At 43.6% G+C, this 17,768-nt stretch overlaps 1 protein-coding gene across 1 annotated transcript in view; it reads left to right on the forward strand.

The window, feature by feature from the left end:
- Mtor (mechanistic target of rapamycin kinase) overlaps positions 1–17,768 on the forward strand; it is a 116,965-nt gene that overhangs the window by 33,155 nt on the left and 66,042 nt on the right. The window contains exons 20-28 of the mRNA XM_046424646.2: positions 430–516; positions 3,224–3,391; positions 3,859–3,971; positions 4,680–4,842; positions 5,865–5,957; positions 6,603–6,749; positions 10,481–10,623; positions 13,694–13,856; positions 13,993–14,138. Coding sequence (XP_046280602.1) covers positions 430–516; positions 3,224–3,391; positions 3,859–3,971; positions 4,680–4,842; positions 5,865–5,957; positions 6,603–6,749; positions 10,481–10,623; positions 13,694–13,856; positions 13,993–14,138 — 1,223 coding nt within the window. The remainder of the gene's footprint in view (positions 1–429; positions 517–3,223; positions 3,392–3,858; positions 3,972–4,679; positions 4,843–5,864; positions 5,958–6,602; positions 6,750–10,480; positions 10,624–13,693; positions 13,857–13,992; positions 14,139–17,768) is intronic.

Genomic DNA, 17,768 nt, shown 5'->3' on the forward strand with positions numbered 1-17,768 from the left:
TCTCTAGTGACTCTAGAAATCCTTCCATGTTAGCTGGCACTACCTGGGCACTGAGCAGGGTTCAGGTCCCCATTCCGGTGCTTTGTGGCATCTTCCTGCTTACAAGTTATCTTGTTTTCCAAGTGAATGGGTTGGGCACAGGAAGGTTAAATGATGGTTGCAAAGCTAATTAAGTGGCAAAGTGACTCAAAGTAGCTGGCCTGGCCAAGAGCCCCTGTCATGCAGTAACTAGCTAGCCTGCTGTGCAAAGGCCCACAACTGTCACCACCTAGGGAAGTTTAAGTCTGGTCTTTGGAGCATAATTTCAGTAGATGGGGTGGTGCAGAGAGCAAGCCACAGTGGTTTTCAATTGTTCATGTGGACCCAGGGCAAGCCTGGGAGTTCTGCACCCCTCCTGGTGCCAACTTGCCAACCTCTTTTCTCTTTCAGTTTCTGTTCCAGCAGCTGGGAATGCTGGTGTCTTTTGTGAAGAGCCACATCAGGCCTTATATGGATGAAATAGTCACCCTCATGAGAGTGAGTAGAAGTTGCTGCCTGTTCCTCCGTGTTTGGATCAAGGGAAGCTCAGACGCAAGTTTGGGTGACATACACATTCTTTTCATTGGTCATTGTGGAGCTGTTACAGCTCAAGTATAAAAAGTAGAGCAGAGTAGCCCACTGCATTTTGGGGAGGAGGAGGGGCTGTCGCTCCAGGCTCCTGGCTCCAGTACGTGAGTACAAGATGTGAAGTCCGAGGAGGAATCCCAAAGTAATTGTTCTGGCAGAGATATTCTTGAGTTACTGGCCTCACACATAACAAAGCAATTTTGTTTTAATATCACAACAGTGCTTTTCTATTCCCAGAAAAGCCCTCTTCTTACTGCCCATAAAACCACGGCCTAAAGAGGGAACTGGGATTGGGTTTTCCTAGGGATGTTAAATACCGCAGTTGCCTGTCAGGCACTAAGGAACAAGGTGAAGCTCTGCCCTGCTCTCCAAAAGCATGAGTATTGCCAGCCAGGCACAGTGGTGTACGCCAGTAATCCCAGCTATCCAGGAGGTCAGGGCGAGAGGATCACAAGTTCTAGTTCGACCTGGACAACTTAGATCCTGTCTCAAAATTAAAAAAATAAAAATAAAAAGGGCTGGGGATATAGCTCAGTGGTAGAGCAACCCTGGGTTCCATTTCCAGAACTGCAAAAGGAAAAAGGTGAGACCACTGCTGAGGGCTGGGCTGGGGTCGTTTATGGCAGGCATTAGGCAGGTGTCAGGAGACAGCCCCTTCCAGCAAGATCCTTTTCCCTGCTGTTCTGCGTAATGTAAATATCTCTGTTGGGAAAGTTGCGTTGGACAGAGGTGGACAATGGTTTCTGTCCTTCCCTCCTTTTTAGTTAGCTTGGAGGATGCAGCAGGGCCAGAATCAAAATGGCTATCTTTCTAAATGAAACTCCTAGCACCTGGCTCTCAGAGCAGAACTCCTGCATGTATAAATCCTTAAAAGCTGCTCCTACCACTGAGGCCTCTGTACTGGGAATATAGAGGCTGAATACTAAAAAGCTTAGTGGGTGGTCTTAGGGGGAGGAGAGACACAGAGGAAGCAGTGTACTCATGGTGGGGAGCTGAAGTGACCTTTGACTCACTCCCCCAAAAAGACATCTGACCAAAACAGAATTTGAGGCCGAAAACCTCACAGCTGCAAGATACAGCTTCCACTCTGTCCTGAGTAGAGAAGGTGTAGCTGGGCTCCCCCTTTGGCTGTTGATCCTGGGCATTTTAATGAGCTCCCCTGAGCCCGGGAAGAGAACATTCTGTGAACAGTGATCCAGCCGACATCCCCCTGCAGGCTGCTGGCCTTTGAGTAGAGAACCTGTGAGGAGCCTGTGGTGATGCAGCTGCGGGTAGGTGGGCTCTCTCTGAAGAAGGCAGAGTGCAGCCGAGCGAATGAGCCCCGCACCAACCAAGGTGCCTGAAGGTCTGCGGTGTTTCTTTCGAAAAGCTTCTTATCTAAAGTGAACATAGCTTTCTCAGACTACTTCTTTCCCAGCAGAGAGAGAGAGAGAGAGAGAGAGAGAGTTTTACGAGCTTCCTCTTGTCTGGGTTTTATTTTCTAAATTGTTAATGCTTCTTTAAAATTTTTTTTCTTGCAGTACTAGAGTTTGAGCCCAGGGACTCGCAACCACTCCATGGCTGAGCTACATACATCCCAGCCCACTAAAAATATTTTATCCTTCTCTAAAACCTTTTGTCTGAGAAGTTATCCTTGTTTTTATTGACTTCTACCCTGAATTATTTAGGGACCCAAGAGTATTAATATTCATGTGTTTCCATCATTAGGAGGGTTTCTGTTATCGTTAACGCTCCTACTCTGGAGGTTTTAAAGAAGGCAGTTGGCACTATTCTTTTTGAGTTGATTTAAAATGACAGCTTTTCTTAGGGACTTAAGCCAGTCTGCCTTGAATTTCCAAGGCAAGATTTGTGGCCCATTGGCCAAATTTTTGTTTTAGTAATGTCTGTGAATTATAATTGCATGGATGTTAAAAGTGTTCATTTTGTGGCACTATCCAGGCCTAATGGATAGGTTTTTGGGATAGATATCAGATGCTATCTAGCAAAATGTAATTCCAGGAAGGATAGGAAATGTCAATAACACTGGAGCTGCCCTCTGGTAAAGATCAGGTGATGCCAAAGTAGTCCACCCTGTGTCACTTTGGAGCTCTTAGAATGAGTGAGATTTAGTCATCTGTTCATTCTGTAAGCATGCGTTTGAGTGGCTATAGTATCCCAGGTGTTTTAGCAGGTTCTGGGAATACAGAGATGAACTTTAATGGCTTCTTGCCTGGAGTTGTCCTATAGTCGAGTAGGGGAGGGTGTGAAGCACATTGAGTTTGACAGGTGCTTAAAGGAGGAGTGTAAAGTGACCCAAATGGCAGAGGAAGAGGAATGCCTTCACAGAAGAAGCAAGGCTCAGCCGGTGCTCAACAGACAGATGGGGCTGAGCTGAACAAGAAATGGGTTTCTAGGAAAAAGGTATAGTGTGAACAAAACACAGGAGAGTGAGGGAGCCCTGGAGAAGTGTGGTTTCATTTCTCCAGCTGACAGACAGTAGGCTATCTAAGCCCCAGTGAGAGGAGGGAGGAGTTCCTCTGGGGCAGACCATACTCGCTTCTTTTTGGCCATCTTAGTTCTGCATTCACATTTCAGCGGGGAAACATTTGACTGTTCTTCTTTCTCTTCCTCTCTCTAGGAATTCTGGGTGATGAACACTTCCATCCAGAGCACAATCATTCTTCTCATTGAGCAAATCGTGGTAGCTCTTGGGGGTGAATTTAAGCTCTATCTGCCCCAACTGATCCCGCACATGCTGCGTGTCTTCATGCATGACAACAGCCCAGGCCGCATCGTCTCCATCAAGGTGAGCAGCCTGGGATCCTCCAGGGACATGTCCAGCTTCCTCAGAATCCTTGGAAGATCAACTGAGAAGTGAGATCGTCTTGTGTGACAAGTCAATGTTCACTCCATAAGACCAAATCAAGAACACTGACAACTGATGCTGCCTGTTGGCAGTTTACACCAAGTTTGCCGTTCCCTCTTAATTATCCTTAAGTTCTGTCTCCTCTTAGGGTTGTTCTAGGTAAATATTTTATCCCAGACAAGTTTTCTCTATTTCTTATCAATTGAAATAAGCACAGAAGGCAAAGTGATATGAAAGCAAATAAAATTGGGAAGGGATCACCAAAAGAATATAGCTCAGAGTGGCTCAAGATGGCTTGGTAGAGTCCCCCAGAACTCTGACTTAGCATCCCACTGCCCCGTCCTGTGCTTGGCTGCCTAACACCTGACTCTACTTGTTCTCTGCTGTGCTCTTATTCCCTCTTGCAGTTGTTGGCAGCAATCCAGCTGTTTGGTGCCAACCTGGATGACTATCTGCATTTGTTGTTGCCTCCAATCGTGAAGCTGTTCGATGCTCCTGAAGTTCCACTGCCATCTCGAAAGTAAGCACCTGCCCTTGAGGACCAACAATCATTAAGCTTTTGGTGTTTTGTAGAAAATGTCCTTTTCTTATGTTCCCAGGTCATCTTTCTTTCTTTCTTTCTTTCTTTTTAAATTTATATATGACAGCAGAATTCATTACAATTCTTATTACACATATAGAGCACAGTTTTTCATATCTCTGGTTGTATACAAAGTATACTCACACCAATTCGTGTTTTTATACATGTACTTTGGATAATAATGATCCTCACATTCCACCATCATTTATAACCCCATGCTCCCTCCCTTCTCCTTCAACAACTCTGCCCTATCTAGAGTGCGTCTATTCTATTCCTCCCATGCTCCCTCTCCCTACCCCGTTATGAATCAGCCTCCTTATATCAGAGGAAACATTCGACATTTGGGTTTTTGGGATTGGCTAACTTAGCATTATCTTCTCTGACTCCATCCATTTACCTGCAAATGTCTAGGCCATCTTTCTTTCTTTCCTTTTTCTTCTTTTCAGACTTTCAACTCTCATTATTTTAGTCCAGAATTGTCCTAGATTTATGGAAGTCTTAATTGTCTCTGTCCCACTGCAGCATGTGTTGGATCCATGTCACTCATGTACCCCAGAAGCCCTTGTGTCCCATTTATTCAGTGCTGATTGTTAAGGGAGCTCAGTCTGGGTTGTGTGTAGCAATCCCTGTATGCTCCCGATGCTGTAGGGCGGCATTGGAGACAGTGGACCGCCTGACGGAGTCCCTGGATTTCACTGACTACGCCTCCCGGATCATTCACCCGATTGTTCGTACACTGGACCAGAGCCCAGAGCTGCGTTCCACAGCCATGGACACGTTGTCTTCACTTGTTTTTCAGTTGGGGAAGAAGGTAATACAGGAGTCCTGAACAAACAAGTGCTCCTCTTTCAAGAGAAAGACTTTGTCTGAGCTTCTCCATTTATTTAGTCTTGTAGGTCCTAAGCACCTTCAGAAAACAGAACTATTTGCTTTTTTGTTATTGTTCTTCATTTGTTCATCAAATATGTATTAAGCCACCTGTGTGGGCTAAGTGGCATTCTAGAAATAACATGATAAAACAAAGTCTTGCTCTCCTAATGCTCACATTCCAATGAAGCAAAGCAAGGAAACCCATTTTGTCTCATAAGAGTGATGGGTGAAAGCAGGGAAAATGCTGTTACTCAGTGTAGATAGGGAGGATGTCTAGAGACCTAAATACAGTAATGGTCAGTCCCAGAGTCAGCAGCAGATGCCCAGCCTAATGCCTGCAAGAAGAGCTGGCAGCAAGCACAGCTAGAGAGCAGCATGACTTCAGGAGGGGACAGGAGGAAGGCTTGGATCGGACGTCATAGAGATGAGGCAGGTGGGTAGGAAAAGACTAGAAACAGGTCCAAAATGTGGTCCATGCACAAGCAATATCAGCATCCACCTGCCAGGAAACTTTTTAGGTATGCAGAGTTTCAGCCTAACCCAGACCTGCTGAATCAAACTCTGACTATGGTGCCCAGCAGTCTCTAGTTTCAAGCCTTCCTGGTGATGCTGCTGCCCACTAGCATGCAGACACTATTGTGGCCCATTGTAAGTGGCTTTTACTCTGAGCAAGACCAGAAGTCTTTGGGGGATTTTGAACACAGGAAAAATATGATTGACTTAATATTTTAAAATGATTACTCAATGTTGGGTGGAAGAATAGGCTATGGGGACAAGGGTAGAAACAGAAATCTGGGAGAAACTATTTCAGGAAGCCAGATGGAAGACGAGGCTGTGGATTGGTATAGTATAAAGGGTTCTGTAGAACACCCAGCAGAAATAGCTATCCTGTAATTGTGTAATATTCTTTTCTTTCCACCCTCCAAAGTAATGTTTTTTGATCTCTTTCCACTCCTGTTATAGTACCAAATTTTCATTCCAATGGTGAACAAAGTTCTGGTGCGACACCGAATCAACCATCAGCGCTATGACGTGCTCATCTGCAGAATCGTTAAGGTGAACACACTTCCATTCTGCTTTGTCTTCCTCGTTGGCATTCTTGTCCTCTTAGCTAACGAGCATGTCTAGCTTTTTAACTCTGAACCAGGATTGGCATACTTTCTTGGTAGACATGGTATCTATTGAGTTGCACGGCTCCGCCACTGCAACCTGAAAGCAGCCATAAGCCACGTGAGCTGATTGCATTATGAAAAGACTTTACAGACACCAGACTTTTATTCTCTTACAATCTTCATGTATTGTATTATAAAGTATTAATTTTTGTTTTTATTTTTTCAACCATTTGATACTGTGAAATCCCTTCATAGTTCTCAGGCTATACAAAAACTGGGCAGACTGTTTGCCACCTTTGCTCTAAACATGTCGTCACCTTTTCCCTGCTCACAGTTGTTTTGTTTTGCCAGTTGCATGCCCACACTACTAAAGTGAGAGCTTGCTGGTGACCAGGAGTGACCAACAAAAAATGGTCTGTCTTGGGAAACTTGATCCACCTGCGGCTCACTCTGTCCATACATGCAACCTTTTACTGCTTGTTGAAACCCTGCCTCTTCCAGAATGTCTGATCTCCCAAGGTTTATGCTTGTTTTCTACATTGACAACCTCTAAAGGAATTGCAGGAATTTTTTGTAAATCTGTTTGCAGGGATACACCCTTGCAGATGAAGAGGAGGACCCTTTGATTTACCAGCATCGAATGCTGAGGAGTGGCCAAGGAGATGCGTTGGCTAGTGGACCAGTAGAAACAGGACCCATGAAGAAACTGCACGTCAGCACCATCAACCTTCAGAAGGCAGGTCCATTGCTTCCAGAGGACTCGTGAAAGACGGCTGTCTTTATCCCTCTAGTTCAAAGCTTTCAGCTCTTGCTCTCTTAAGTTTAAATCACCCAGGAACTAGCCCAGCATTTTCCCAGTAATATAGATACCATGAACTTAGGCTGTTTTGTCTTTATCCAGATGTCAAGCTCATATTTTTTAATAGAGGAAAAGCAGAGAACCAAATATCCTTTTGTGCTCCCTTGAAACTTCAGCAGTAGAATCTTTTGCAAATAACACTCTTATTTTTTACATGAATAGAACAAAGCTGGTGAGTCCCATAATTAGCACTAAGACTGATGCAGGCTCTATAAAGCAAAGCTTTGCTAACTTCCCAATTTCATTGGGCTTATCAGTTGTTGAAGATCTTGTTAAAATGCTTACTCTTGCCAGGTGTGGTAGCACACAGCTGTAATCCCAGCTACTCAGGAGGCTGAGGCAGGAGGATCACAATTTCAAGGCCAGCCTGGGCAACTTAGTGAGACCCTGTTTCAAAATAAAATCTAAAAATATGCTAGGGATATAACTCAATGGTAGAACACCTCAAGGTTCCAATATATATATTTTTTAATGCTTACATTGATGCAGATTGTCTGAAGTCAGGCCTGATACTCTGTAGTTCTAACAGGTTCTCAGGCAACATGGTGCTGCTTTGAGTAGTGAGATTTTATATCTCTGCAGGTTAAGTACTGACTTGTCTTTGCTGACCAAAGCCAGGGTGTGGCCAGCTTTTCACCATGTGTGTCATTGGCCGTCCACATGAAAACAGGCAGTCTCTTAGTATTTCTAGTGAATCTGAGCAGAGTAATCATAGTTACTTCACCAACTTTTAAATAAATACCCCAAGTTGCTTATTTTCCACATTTTGCATTAGTCTTTAGTGCCTCTGGAGACTGCAGGCAGTTCCAGTTTATATTTTTAACGTGTTATTATTCTTCATGTTTTAGAACCTGACACAACAGCTACTCTTCATGTGCACGCACAGAGAGAAATAAAAAACTGGGCAAGCCTATGTCCCAGCTGACTCATCCTCTTATTTTGGCCAAGCCCAGAAAGATTGGAACACAGTCTTGTGTGCATGGGTGTGTGTGCTCACACCTAGCCTTGGAACATTGCAGGTGTTCTACTGATCTTGTGTCAGAGTCTACCCACACAATGTCAGGTGACCCCACTAGGAAATGCTTGCTAATTTAAGCGGAAAGTGGTCAAATATTGCTGGGTCAGAGGGATGCTGCTTTTCCCATGGGTATTTCCTAACTGCTAGTTGAGACTTGCAGGTCATCAGTCACCTGGCATTCCCAGGCAGTTCTTGAGACCACCTGTTGACACCTCACATTCGAGGGGTGGGCAGGCAAGGAAGCCAGTTTGCACATTTCCACACAGATGTTTTCAGCCTGCCTAAGTTCAGAATGTTGTTCCAGGTAGCTGTCCGCCTGCTTTAGGAAGCTTTGTTCTCTTTTAGCAGATTCCCCCAACATTCTGGCTCACTTTCAGGGAGTTGCTTCCCCATCCTCCTTTTTTTTTTTTCTTTTTAACATGAGGTCTTGCTGTTTTGTTGCTCAGGCTTGTCTTGAATACTTGAGCTCAAGAGATCCTCCTAGCTAAGCCTCCCAGGTAGTTGGGACTATAGACATGTGCTTTCAGGAAGTATGGCTTTCTACCCAGGACTTGGAAAATAAGCATAAATCATGCCAGACAAATGAAAGATTGTAGTTTACTTCACCTGAGAGAATAGATCAAGTTCTAAAACCCTAAGCAGAATTCTCCACAGCTGATTATTGAATCCATTTCATCAAAAAGTAAATTGTGTTCCATGTAACCCTCATGTAATGATGATCAGAGATTGGAATAGTTATCTCTTTAACCAGCTTTCAAAATAACATTTGCCACCTTAGTTACTATTCTGTTGTCTACGCTAATAGTGGTTTTACACAGTACAGAAAACAACACCATTTGTGTATATCTCAAGATGGCCTGTAGGATTTCCAGCAGCTCTGCTGTCATTTGATAGTCTATCTGGCCTCTCCTTCACAAGGAATAAGTTGGCATTGCCCATGATCATGGACCAGCACCCCAGAGGAGGCATTAGCATTGGGTGGGTGGCAAGAGGAACCTGGCTGGAGTTTACAGTTATTATAGAACCTGGAGAAGTCAGAGGTGCAGGGAGGAAAGGCCCACAGGTGGGATTTGGCCTGTGTGATAGACAGTGCAGTCGCCCATTAAGTTTGATTTTTGAAGACCTGTTGGCTGCCATTTATCAAGTAGTAGTAACAGCAGTAATGACAGCAGCAGTAGCAACAACTGACATTTGTTGACAGTTTTCCATGTGTCAGGCAATGTTGTGAGCATTTCATGTATTTAATCATTGACTTTGAATTTTTACAATAACCCCCTGAGTTAGGTACTGTCATTACTGTCCCCATTTTACAGATTATACTTTGAGGCATTGAGAGGTTAAATAATTTGCCCAATTTGTCAACTAGTAAATGGTGGAGCCAGGATTCCAGATCTGACCTGGACAATTCCAGAGACCACTCTCTTAACCACTGTATTAAGTCATCTTTGTTTCCCAAGGCCCAACCTCATGTCTTTAGAGAAAGAAATTCATACTACTTCCTTGTTTGGGTTCAACTTTTTAAGTGCTGTTTCACAGTACAGCTGCACACAGACCAATTTGTGGTTAAGCAACCCGAATCGGAGAACAGAAAAGGATTCAATGTTTCTATGTCACCTAGCAGGTTTCAGAGGTCTTTGGTAGCTAGTCTTACTTCTCCTTATTCAGGGATTCTCATTGTATGTTCAGTCAGTGTAATATTTTGGTTTGCCTCTTGTGATACTTTAGTTCAGTTTGTTTTGACAAAAATTACTAGTTTATGTGGCATCATCCATTGGTAAGTCTTGAGAAGAAGCAGATCTCCAGTGTATCCCAATGGTCAAGCTGTTGATGTTTGGTGGTGTAGCACATAGGGGTTCTTTCACTCCCTCGATGATTTAACTGGTCCAGTTTACAGACTGCTGCACTAACTGACATGACTTCCCCAGTTAAGAGAGGATCGACATGTCTATTCTGCTGGAAAGGGCTTAGAAGAGGAAGGTAGGGCGAGGGCAGTTCAGATGGATGTTATTTTGATAGTAGTTACCACTTTTGTTCATCTTTCCTGGCTTACCTCTGGATACATTGTTCCTAAATAAGGAAGCCTGAGGCTCCACACAACATATGTGTTTTTCTCAGGGTGCAACTGCTGAGTGGCAGGACCAGGATCCCAGCTGGGTGTTTTTAACTGCAGAGAAATAGGCACTCATACCCAGCCAGCTGTGCCAAGCACAGTTACAAATTCATTACATTGCAGAGTGCCCAGCTTCCTCCATGCGCCACTAGAGGCCATTAGGCTTGTTGAACACACCTGTGTATGACACTCCCTGTCCATTCTGCTTCCATAGAGCTCTCTGCTTTGGTGTCAGAGTATAGCACAAGCTAGTTATAAAACAGGCCTTTTCTGTCATGTGGTGTATTCCAGAGGTTGCTGCTTTTGCTTTGTGCCTTTTAATTAAATATTACTCTTTTGTATTTGTGCTCTGGTGGAATTTCATCATGAGAGGTATAATTTTATAAATCAAAGTAATAGAATAATTATCAAGTGAATGAGGGCTCTTTACAATGGGCCCTTGGAGACTGATGGTTTCTGTTGTCACCTTTGGGCTCACAGGCCTGGGGAGCTGCCAGGAGGGTCTCCAAAGATGACTGGCTGGAATGGCTGAGACGGCTGAGCCTGGAGCTGCTGAAGGACTCCTCCTCGCCCTCCCTGCGCTCGTGCTGGGCCCTGGCACAGGCCTACAACCCCATGGCCAGGTACGGTGGGTCCGGCTCTCCTCTGCCTGGGTTCCCATTGGGATAAAAGGATCAGCACAGAGAAAGTGACTTAGTTTTTATTACAGGTAATAATAAAAGGGATAGTATTTTTTTAACTTGGCTAATTGTGGAACAAAAAAGAAAAGGCAGTTGAACAAGTTCACATTATAGGAAAAGCATCAAGCATAATCTTACTAATAATAAACCACAGATAAATTCCTTTCCTTGAACTTAATTAGATTTAAAACTCCGAAAACAACTCTGTAATAGTTGAAAGTAACCTATCTCCATTACTAATGATATTCTAATTATTGATTGCTGCATTATAGTTATCACAAAACAGATGCAGAAATTGTGGATTCTGATCTAGATCAGGAAAGTTAGTTTATTTCTTATTTTATATGAGACTAATTGTAGTATGGGACTTCTTTTGGTCTTCATTTAACCTTTTGAGTTTCAAATTTTGTTTGGTTGTTTTGGGGGGGGGTGTTTTTTTGAGGTAGGTGGGTACCGGGGATTGAACTCAGGGGCACTCAGTCACTGAGCCACATCCCCAGCCCTCTTTTGTATTTTATTTAGAGACAAGGTCTCACTGAGTTGCTTAGCACTTCATTGTTGCTGAAGCTGGCTTTAAACTTGCAATCCTCCCGCCTCAGCCTCCTGAGCCGCTGGGATTACAGGCATGCGCCACTGCACCCAGCTAAAAAAAAATTTTTTTTCATTGAATTCTAAAAGTATACCCACTGACCTTAACTCTTTTTGGTGCTGGGGACTGAACACAGGGCATTCTGCATGCAAGGCAAGTACTCTACCAACTGAACTATTTCCCCAGCCCCTGACCTTAAATTTTTAATATGTAATAGCAAGTAGATACAAAGGCATCATCTCATAATGAAGCAAAAGATTGCAGCTCAGTGGTAAAGCATTTCCTTGGCATAAGGGAGACCCTGGGTTTGATCCTCAATCCTACAAAAAAAAAAAAAAGGTCATATAAAAATATGCCAGGCACTGTGGTGCAGGCCTGTCATCCTAGCAACTTCAGAGGTAAAGGCAGGAGGATCACAGGTTCAAAGCCAGCCTGGGTAGCATAGGGAGATCCTGTCTCAAAAAAACAAACAATAAAACAAGTCATTTATTTTGCTCATGAATCTGAAATTCTGGAGCACTTGAGACAGCGTGTCTCAGCCCCACCTGGTGTCAGCAAGGTTGGTTTAACTAGGACTGGAAGGTCCACCTTCAGGATGTCCACTTGCGTGTCTGGCATGCTGGGGCTCCTGACTGGGAACTCAGCTCTGGCAGAGGGCCTTAGGTCCTTTCCGTGTGGATCAGTGGTTCTGTGGGTCATGTGGGCTTTCCCACAGAAGATGTCTAGGCTCAAGAGTAAGTTCCTCAAGAGAATGAAATTAAAGTGCATGTTGTTTCTACAACCTAGCCTTGGAAATCCCGTAGTGTCGCTTCTGCCTCAAGGCAGTCACAAAGGTCAACACAGCCTCAAGGTATGGATACATGGATACCATCTTTTGCTAGGGGAGTAGCAAGATTATAGAAAAGCAGAAGGAGCAGAAGATACTGCTGCAAACATCTTTGGAAAATAGAATTTTCTGGGAAAATGTCATTTCACTTTATTTTTTAAATCTTTCTGTTCTTAGGGATTAAACCCAGGTCCTTACACATGCTAAAACATGTTCCACCCATGTGCAGTGCTAAGACATGTTCCACCCTTGTGCTGTGGGCCCAGCATCCCAGATGGATTTTTAACACTGGACCTGCTATGCAAGTGCATAGATGTGTGTATCTGTGCCCAGATTCCAGTCAAGCTCTACTACTGTTAGCAAAAATCCTGACATTTAGTATAGCATACTTCTGATCTTTGATACTCAGTTTACTGAGCAAGTCTTGTCTCCACCCAGAACTTTAATGATGTACAGGGGAAATACTTTAAATAGCAAATTTTGAAACAGCTATGAAAGATTTGGTTTATTAAAAATTCTTTTTGGGGGGCTGGGGTTGTGGCTCAGCAGTAGAGTGCTCACCTAGCATGCATGAGGCACTGGGTTCGATCCTCAGCACCACATAAATGTAAAATAAAGATATTGTGTTCTCCTAAAACTTAAAAAATAAATATTTTTTAAAAAATAAAATATAGGGGCTGGGGTTGTGGCTCAAGCGGTAGTGTGTTCGTCTGGCATGCGTGCGGCCCGGGTTCGATCCCCAGCACCACATACAAACAAAGACGTTGTGTCCGCCCATAACTAAAAAGAAAATATTAAAATTCTCTCTCTCTCTCTCTTTCTCTCTCTCTCTCTCTCTCTCTCTCTCTCTAAAAAAAAAATTAAAAATTAAAAAAATATAAAAAATAAAATATAAAAAAAGGACTAGGGAATCATGTATGACCACAAGAGTGGGAACCTAATAGACTAAGTTATACTTTATGTATGTGTAGTCTGTCAAAATAATTCTGTTATGTATAACTAAAAATAAAAAATTTTTAAATTAAAAAAAGGGGTGGGGCGGGGATGTGGCTCAGTGGTTAAGCACAGCTGGGTTAATCCCTGGTATTAAAAAAAAAAAATCCCAAGAATCATTTGAGAATATTGTTTTCTAAATGTGTAATGTTACTTGTGTTAGGAGTCTGCTTCTGTTCTTCCCTTCCGGTGAAGAGGAAGGCTACAGAAACTGCCAAGGAACATGCCTGTGGAGACAGGCTACATGGCTGTCTTCCCCATCCCACCTTCCCATGTATCCCGTTTGTCACAGTATCTTTACCTGCACTGTAGGACAGAGCAGTCACTAGTTATGTGTGATTATTTTAGTTTAATTACAATTAAGTAAAATTTAAAATTTTGTTTTTGAGTTACTCATACCTCAATTTATCCTCTTAACACCTAATAGCTGCCTGCCGTGTCGTTCAGGGAAGATTTCAGCCATTTCAGCAAGTTCTGTCAGACAGCACTGGTCCACACGACCAGGTCGACAGTACCAGAAGCAGATTGGTAGTGTGACTTTGTGGCACTAGGCAGAGGAATGGGAAGGGTTTCCAGCTTCCTTCTGTACTCCCCTGTACTTTCAGGGATCTCTTCAACGCTGCGTTTGTGTCCTGCTGGTCTGAACTGAATGAAGACCAGCAAGATGAGCTCATCAGAAGCATTGAACTGGCCCTTACCTCTCAAGACATCGCTGAAGTCACACAAACCCTCTTAAACTTGGCTGAATTCATGGAGCACAGTGACAAGGTGAGACTCTTCCCCATTGTCCAGTGGAGGCTGACCAGGGAGCCAGCTGCTGGGAGGAGAGAAGCTTCCACACAGACCACTCTTGTTTGTGCCCATCTGCCATTTTCCTATGCTGTGGGATTTTGCTCTCCTCTAGGGCCCCCTGCCACTGAGAGATGACAACGGCATTGTTCTTCTGGGTGAGAGAGCTGCCAAGTGCCGAGCATATGCCAAAGCACTGCACTATAAAGAACTGGAGTTCCAGAAAGGTCCCACCCCCGCCATACTTGAGTCTCTCATCAGGTAGGCTATAATGACCTCTCTGCTCCCCTTGCTCTCTGGAGTCACTGGGTGGCATCTGTTGTGCGGCCAGCACATTTAAGTGACGTGTGCTTGCAGATAGCTCTCCCTGGTAGTCTCGTCATAATTGTCATCTGTTGACTCTTCCCACCTGAGCTCCCGTCCTTTTCCAGCCTGTTGTTTCTCCATGTGGTGGGTTAGCCCAGAAGCAATCCATGACTGCAGCAGCCTAGGAGAGATAGGTTTGATGTCTGGGTTAGATTGCGTTCTCTGGGCAGGATTAGAATGTACTGGCTCCTGGGCTTCAAAAGCCAGCCACAGGAGGTTTTGGCAACTGAATCTGGCGCCTGGGTCTTCTTGGGAATCCTGTGAGTATAAAAGGCAGAGCAGAGTCTGAGATCTGATGGTCTTTTCCCCTAATTTGTTTAATTTTCTCCTCTCATATGATGGTTTTGAGTCTTCTGGGCATAGAAATAAAGAGGTTGTTGAATAAATTTTCTGCTGTTATGAAATTGTTAAGAGTCTGAAACATTAGCTTCAATTCCTAGAGAACCATTCACTTCCCTTAATGATTATCAAAGAATATCAACTCTGGATCTAATTATCTTCATGGAAATACTCACATGGTTCATTATTTTGCTGCAGGTAATTTAGGGAAAATCATTGGCTAATCAGTTTGTCCACTGACTGAGGGACTTGGCCAAGCATGGGCCTAGTCCATTGAACGGGTAGTCGAGGAGCCGAGTTCTCCACTAGTTTTGCCTTGAACAGATGCTGCAAAGTGTTGCTTTCAGCACCCTACCTTACTCATGACCAGAAAGTAGAGGTGGAATTGCAGAATTTAGAGACAGTCACAAACAGGCCACCAGGAGGCATGCTTCAGTGTCAGATTAAGCACGGTAGTAAACGTGAAGATCTGCATCTCTTCCTCCCATCTCCAGCTCATGCAATTGCATGTGAGAACTGATAGAAAATATGGTAGTAACTGGGTTTGTTAACTTCAGTGTCATAACTAATGACTGACTCTTTTCTAATTGAGACCCACCTGAAACCTCCTTATCCTCCCTTGGTTTTTCCCCATATTTGAGGCTGAGAAGCATTAAAGTTAATCCAGATTAAACGTCCTCAGTACAGTCATTTAGCTTTTCAAGCTGATGTAATTTAAAATAAATCCTCAAGATTCATTATAAATTAAATTGATCTTGGCTTTTTTTTTTTTTTTTTGGTACTGGGGATTGAACCCAGGGGCACTTTAACTTTAACCACTGAACCACATCCCCAGCTTTTTTTTTTTTTTTTTTGCATTTTATTTAGAGACAGGCTCTCACTGAGTTGCTGAGTCTGGCTTTGAACTTGAGATCCTCCTGCCTCAGCCTCCCAGGCCACTGGGATTATAGGCATGCGCCAGAATGCCAGGCCTTGACTATTTTTTAAACTCTATTTTGAGGGAAAGCCAGTTTTACCATCCCCTCAGGCCAGTTCAGCTGATTCAGCACAGCTCAAAGTCCTGCCTCCCTTCAGCTGGTCTCCCATTCTCCCCAGTACCTTTCTGTTTTGTCTCCATTTGCATGCAGCTTTCATCATGACACTGTAAAACTGCCTTTGCCAAGTGCAGTTGTAATTGCACACTATTGTGATTGTTGCTTCATCTTTACTGGGGAAGACTTTGAGGAGCGATGTTAGGCAAAGCTCCTTTCAGGGAAGCTGCCCATACTACCCCAGTACTCTTCAACTGCTGAATTCCTGCTAGAGAACTTAGAGCCACCCCCAATATATTTCAGACTTCACAGGTATTTAGGGAATAATAGTTAATTGCCCTTCCCCACTGCTCTATTTTTCCTACCCTATACTCCTTTCATCAATGTATTCATTCTTTTGGAGTTTGTTGTAATACTTATATTTGAATCATCTGCCTAAATTTCTATTTGAAACAGGTAACCCTAAACAAAAACATCTTTATATAGCTGTTTCTTAGTTTTTGTACTTGTTTTGAAAAATTGTGCTTTGCTGGCGATATAGTTCTTTTGTGTTGGTTCAGTCTACCTGTTGATCATTTTACCTATTTGCTCCAGGACAAATTAAATCCCACATGTAGTCCCCAAGCTAGACTAACACTGAGAAATATAAACTACTCCCACATCCTCAAAGCTCACATACATCAGTAAGTATAATTGCTTCTTAGGGGAGCAGTGGATTAAGGGGGTCTTGAATTGTTGGAAAATACATACTCATAACTGTGGGGCTCTTCTTGGCTTAGCCAGAGCATGAGGTGGGGTCTGCTGGCTGCCTTTCTTCTTTGTCCTACATAGAATAGAGTACTAACTGCCCAGCTCCTGACGAGTAAACATCTTTTTAAAAATATTCCTGATTGAGACATCTGCAAAATTAAAACTCAAAAAAACAGGCCGGTGCTCATGATGAGGATGTGCCTTTGGTTGACATGCCCTGCCTTCTGCACAGTGCTGTTCTGTGTACCTCCTCCCCACATACCTTCAAGGATCTGCTCAGAACAACAGTGCTTTCCCTTCAGAGGCAACATGGAGCTTGCTTTTGACTCCTGGTGGTTCTGTTCCTTCTTAGGTAAGGGACAGTGTTAGGCTGAACCCTCAGTATCACCTGCAGCAGAACAGGTGCTGAGAAAAGGAGGTGCTGTTGGCATCTGCACTACTGGGGAAGCAGCAGGAGGCGTTCTGTGCAGATCTGACCCACTGCTCACCCTTTCCCTCTGCCGCTTTCTTTGTGATCACAGTTTCTCAGAAGGATAAAGGAGACCACAGAAGTTGACTTAGGTTACAAGCCTCAGAGGTTTTTTTAGTTGTGGAGTATATAGATGATGAGGAAGGCAATTACTAGCGCCTCCTGCCATGGGCATCTTGCTTTCTCTACTCCTTTAAACCTCTTCTTTCTCTTTAAGCATATGGTCTTAAGCAACCCAAGATTCTCCTGAACGCCTGAGAAAGTTTCTATTTGAACGTCTGTCTCATGGGAAGCCCTACTCCAGTGTAGATCTTCTCTGCTCATTTTATTTGTTTGGAAATCCCCAAGGTTCTGGTTTCTAAGATGAATTAGGCCCCCAACAATCAAAGGACTATAGGTATAAGAAAAAATATTGAATAAGAGAAATGGCGTAGCTTATCCTGACTGACTGGCTCAGGAGGACAATTCTTTTGAGAAAGGAAAAACGACTTCCCAAAGGTTAACATTACTTGACACCTCTTAAGGTTAAAAATAATTTTCCTTTCTGTATTTTTAAGTAGGAGTGTTTGTTTGCAAAATATTTTGAAGCTGATTAGAAGCGGTGTCCTCTGTGCAGGTTAGTCAGTTGCTGCCCTTTGTGTCCCTTGCCTTTGCTGTTTTGGCTTCCTGCTCCTCCCTAGTTTCCCTGAATTCCGAAACAAACTCAGAGTCTCTTTCTCAGTGCTCCCTCTTTGGTATGCACACGTGTTGTAGTAAGGGATTGAACCCAGAACCTGGTGCATGCTGGGTAAGTGCTCTGCTACCAAACTTCATCCCCGGTCCCCCTTTTCCTTTCTTTTTTTTTCCCCCAGTTTTTTTTTTTTGGGGGGGGCAAGGTCTTGTTTAATTGCCCACGCTGTCCTCAAACGTGCAATTCTCCTTCCTCAGCTTCCCAAG

Source organism: Marmota monax, unplaced genomic scaffold, assembly GCF_021218885.2.
Source record: "Marmota monax isolate L192 unplaced genomic scaffold, Marmota_monax_Labrador192_F-V1.1 WCK01_AAM20220418_F8-fsc00080, whole genome shotgun sequence".
NCBI lineage: Eukaryota > Metazoa > Chordata > Mammalia > Rodentia > Sciuridae > Marmota > Marmota monax.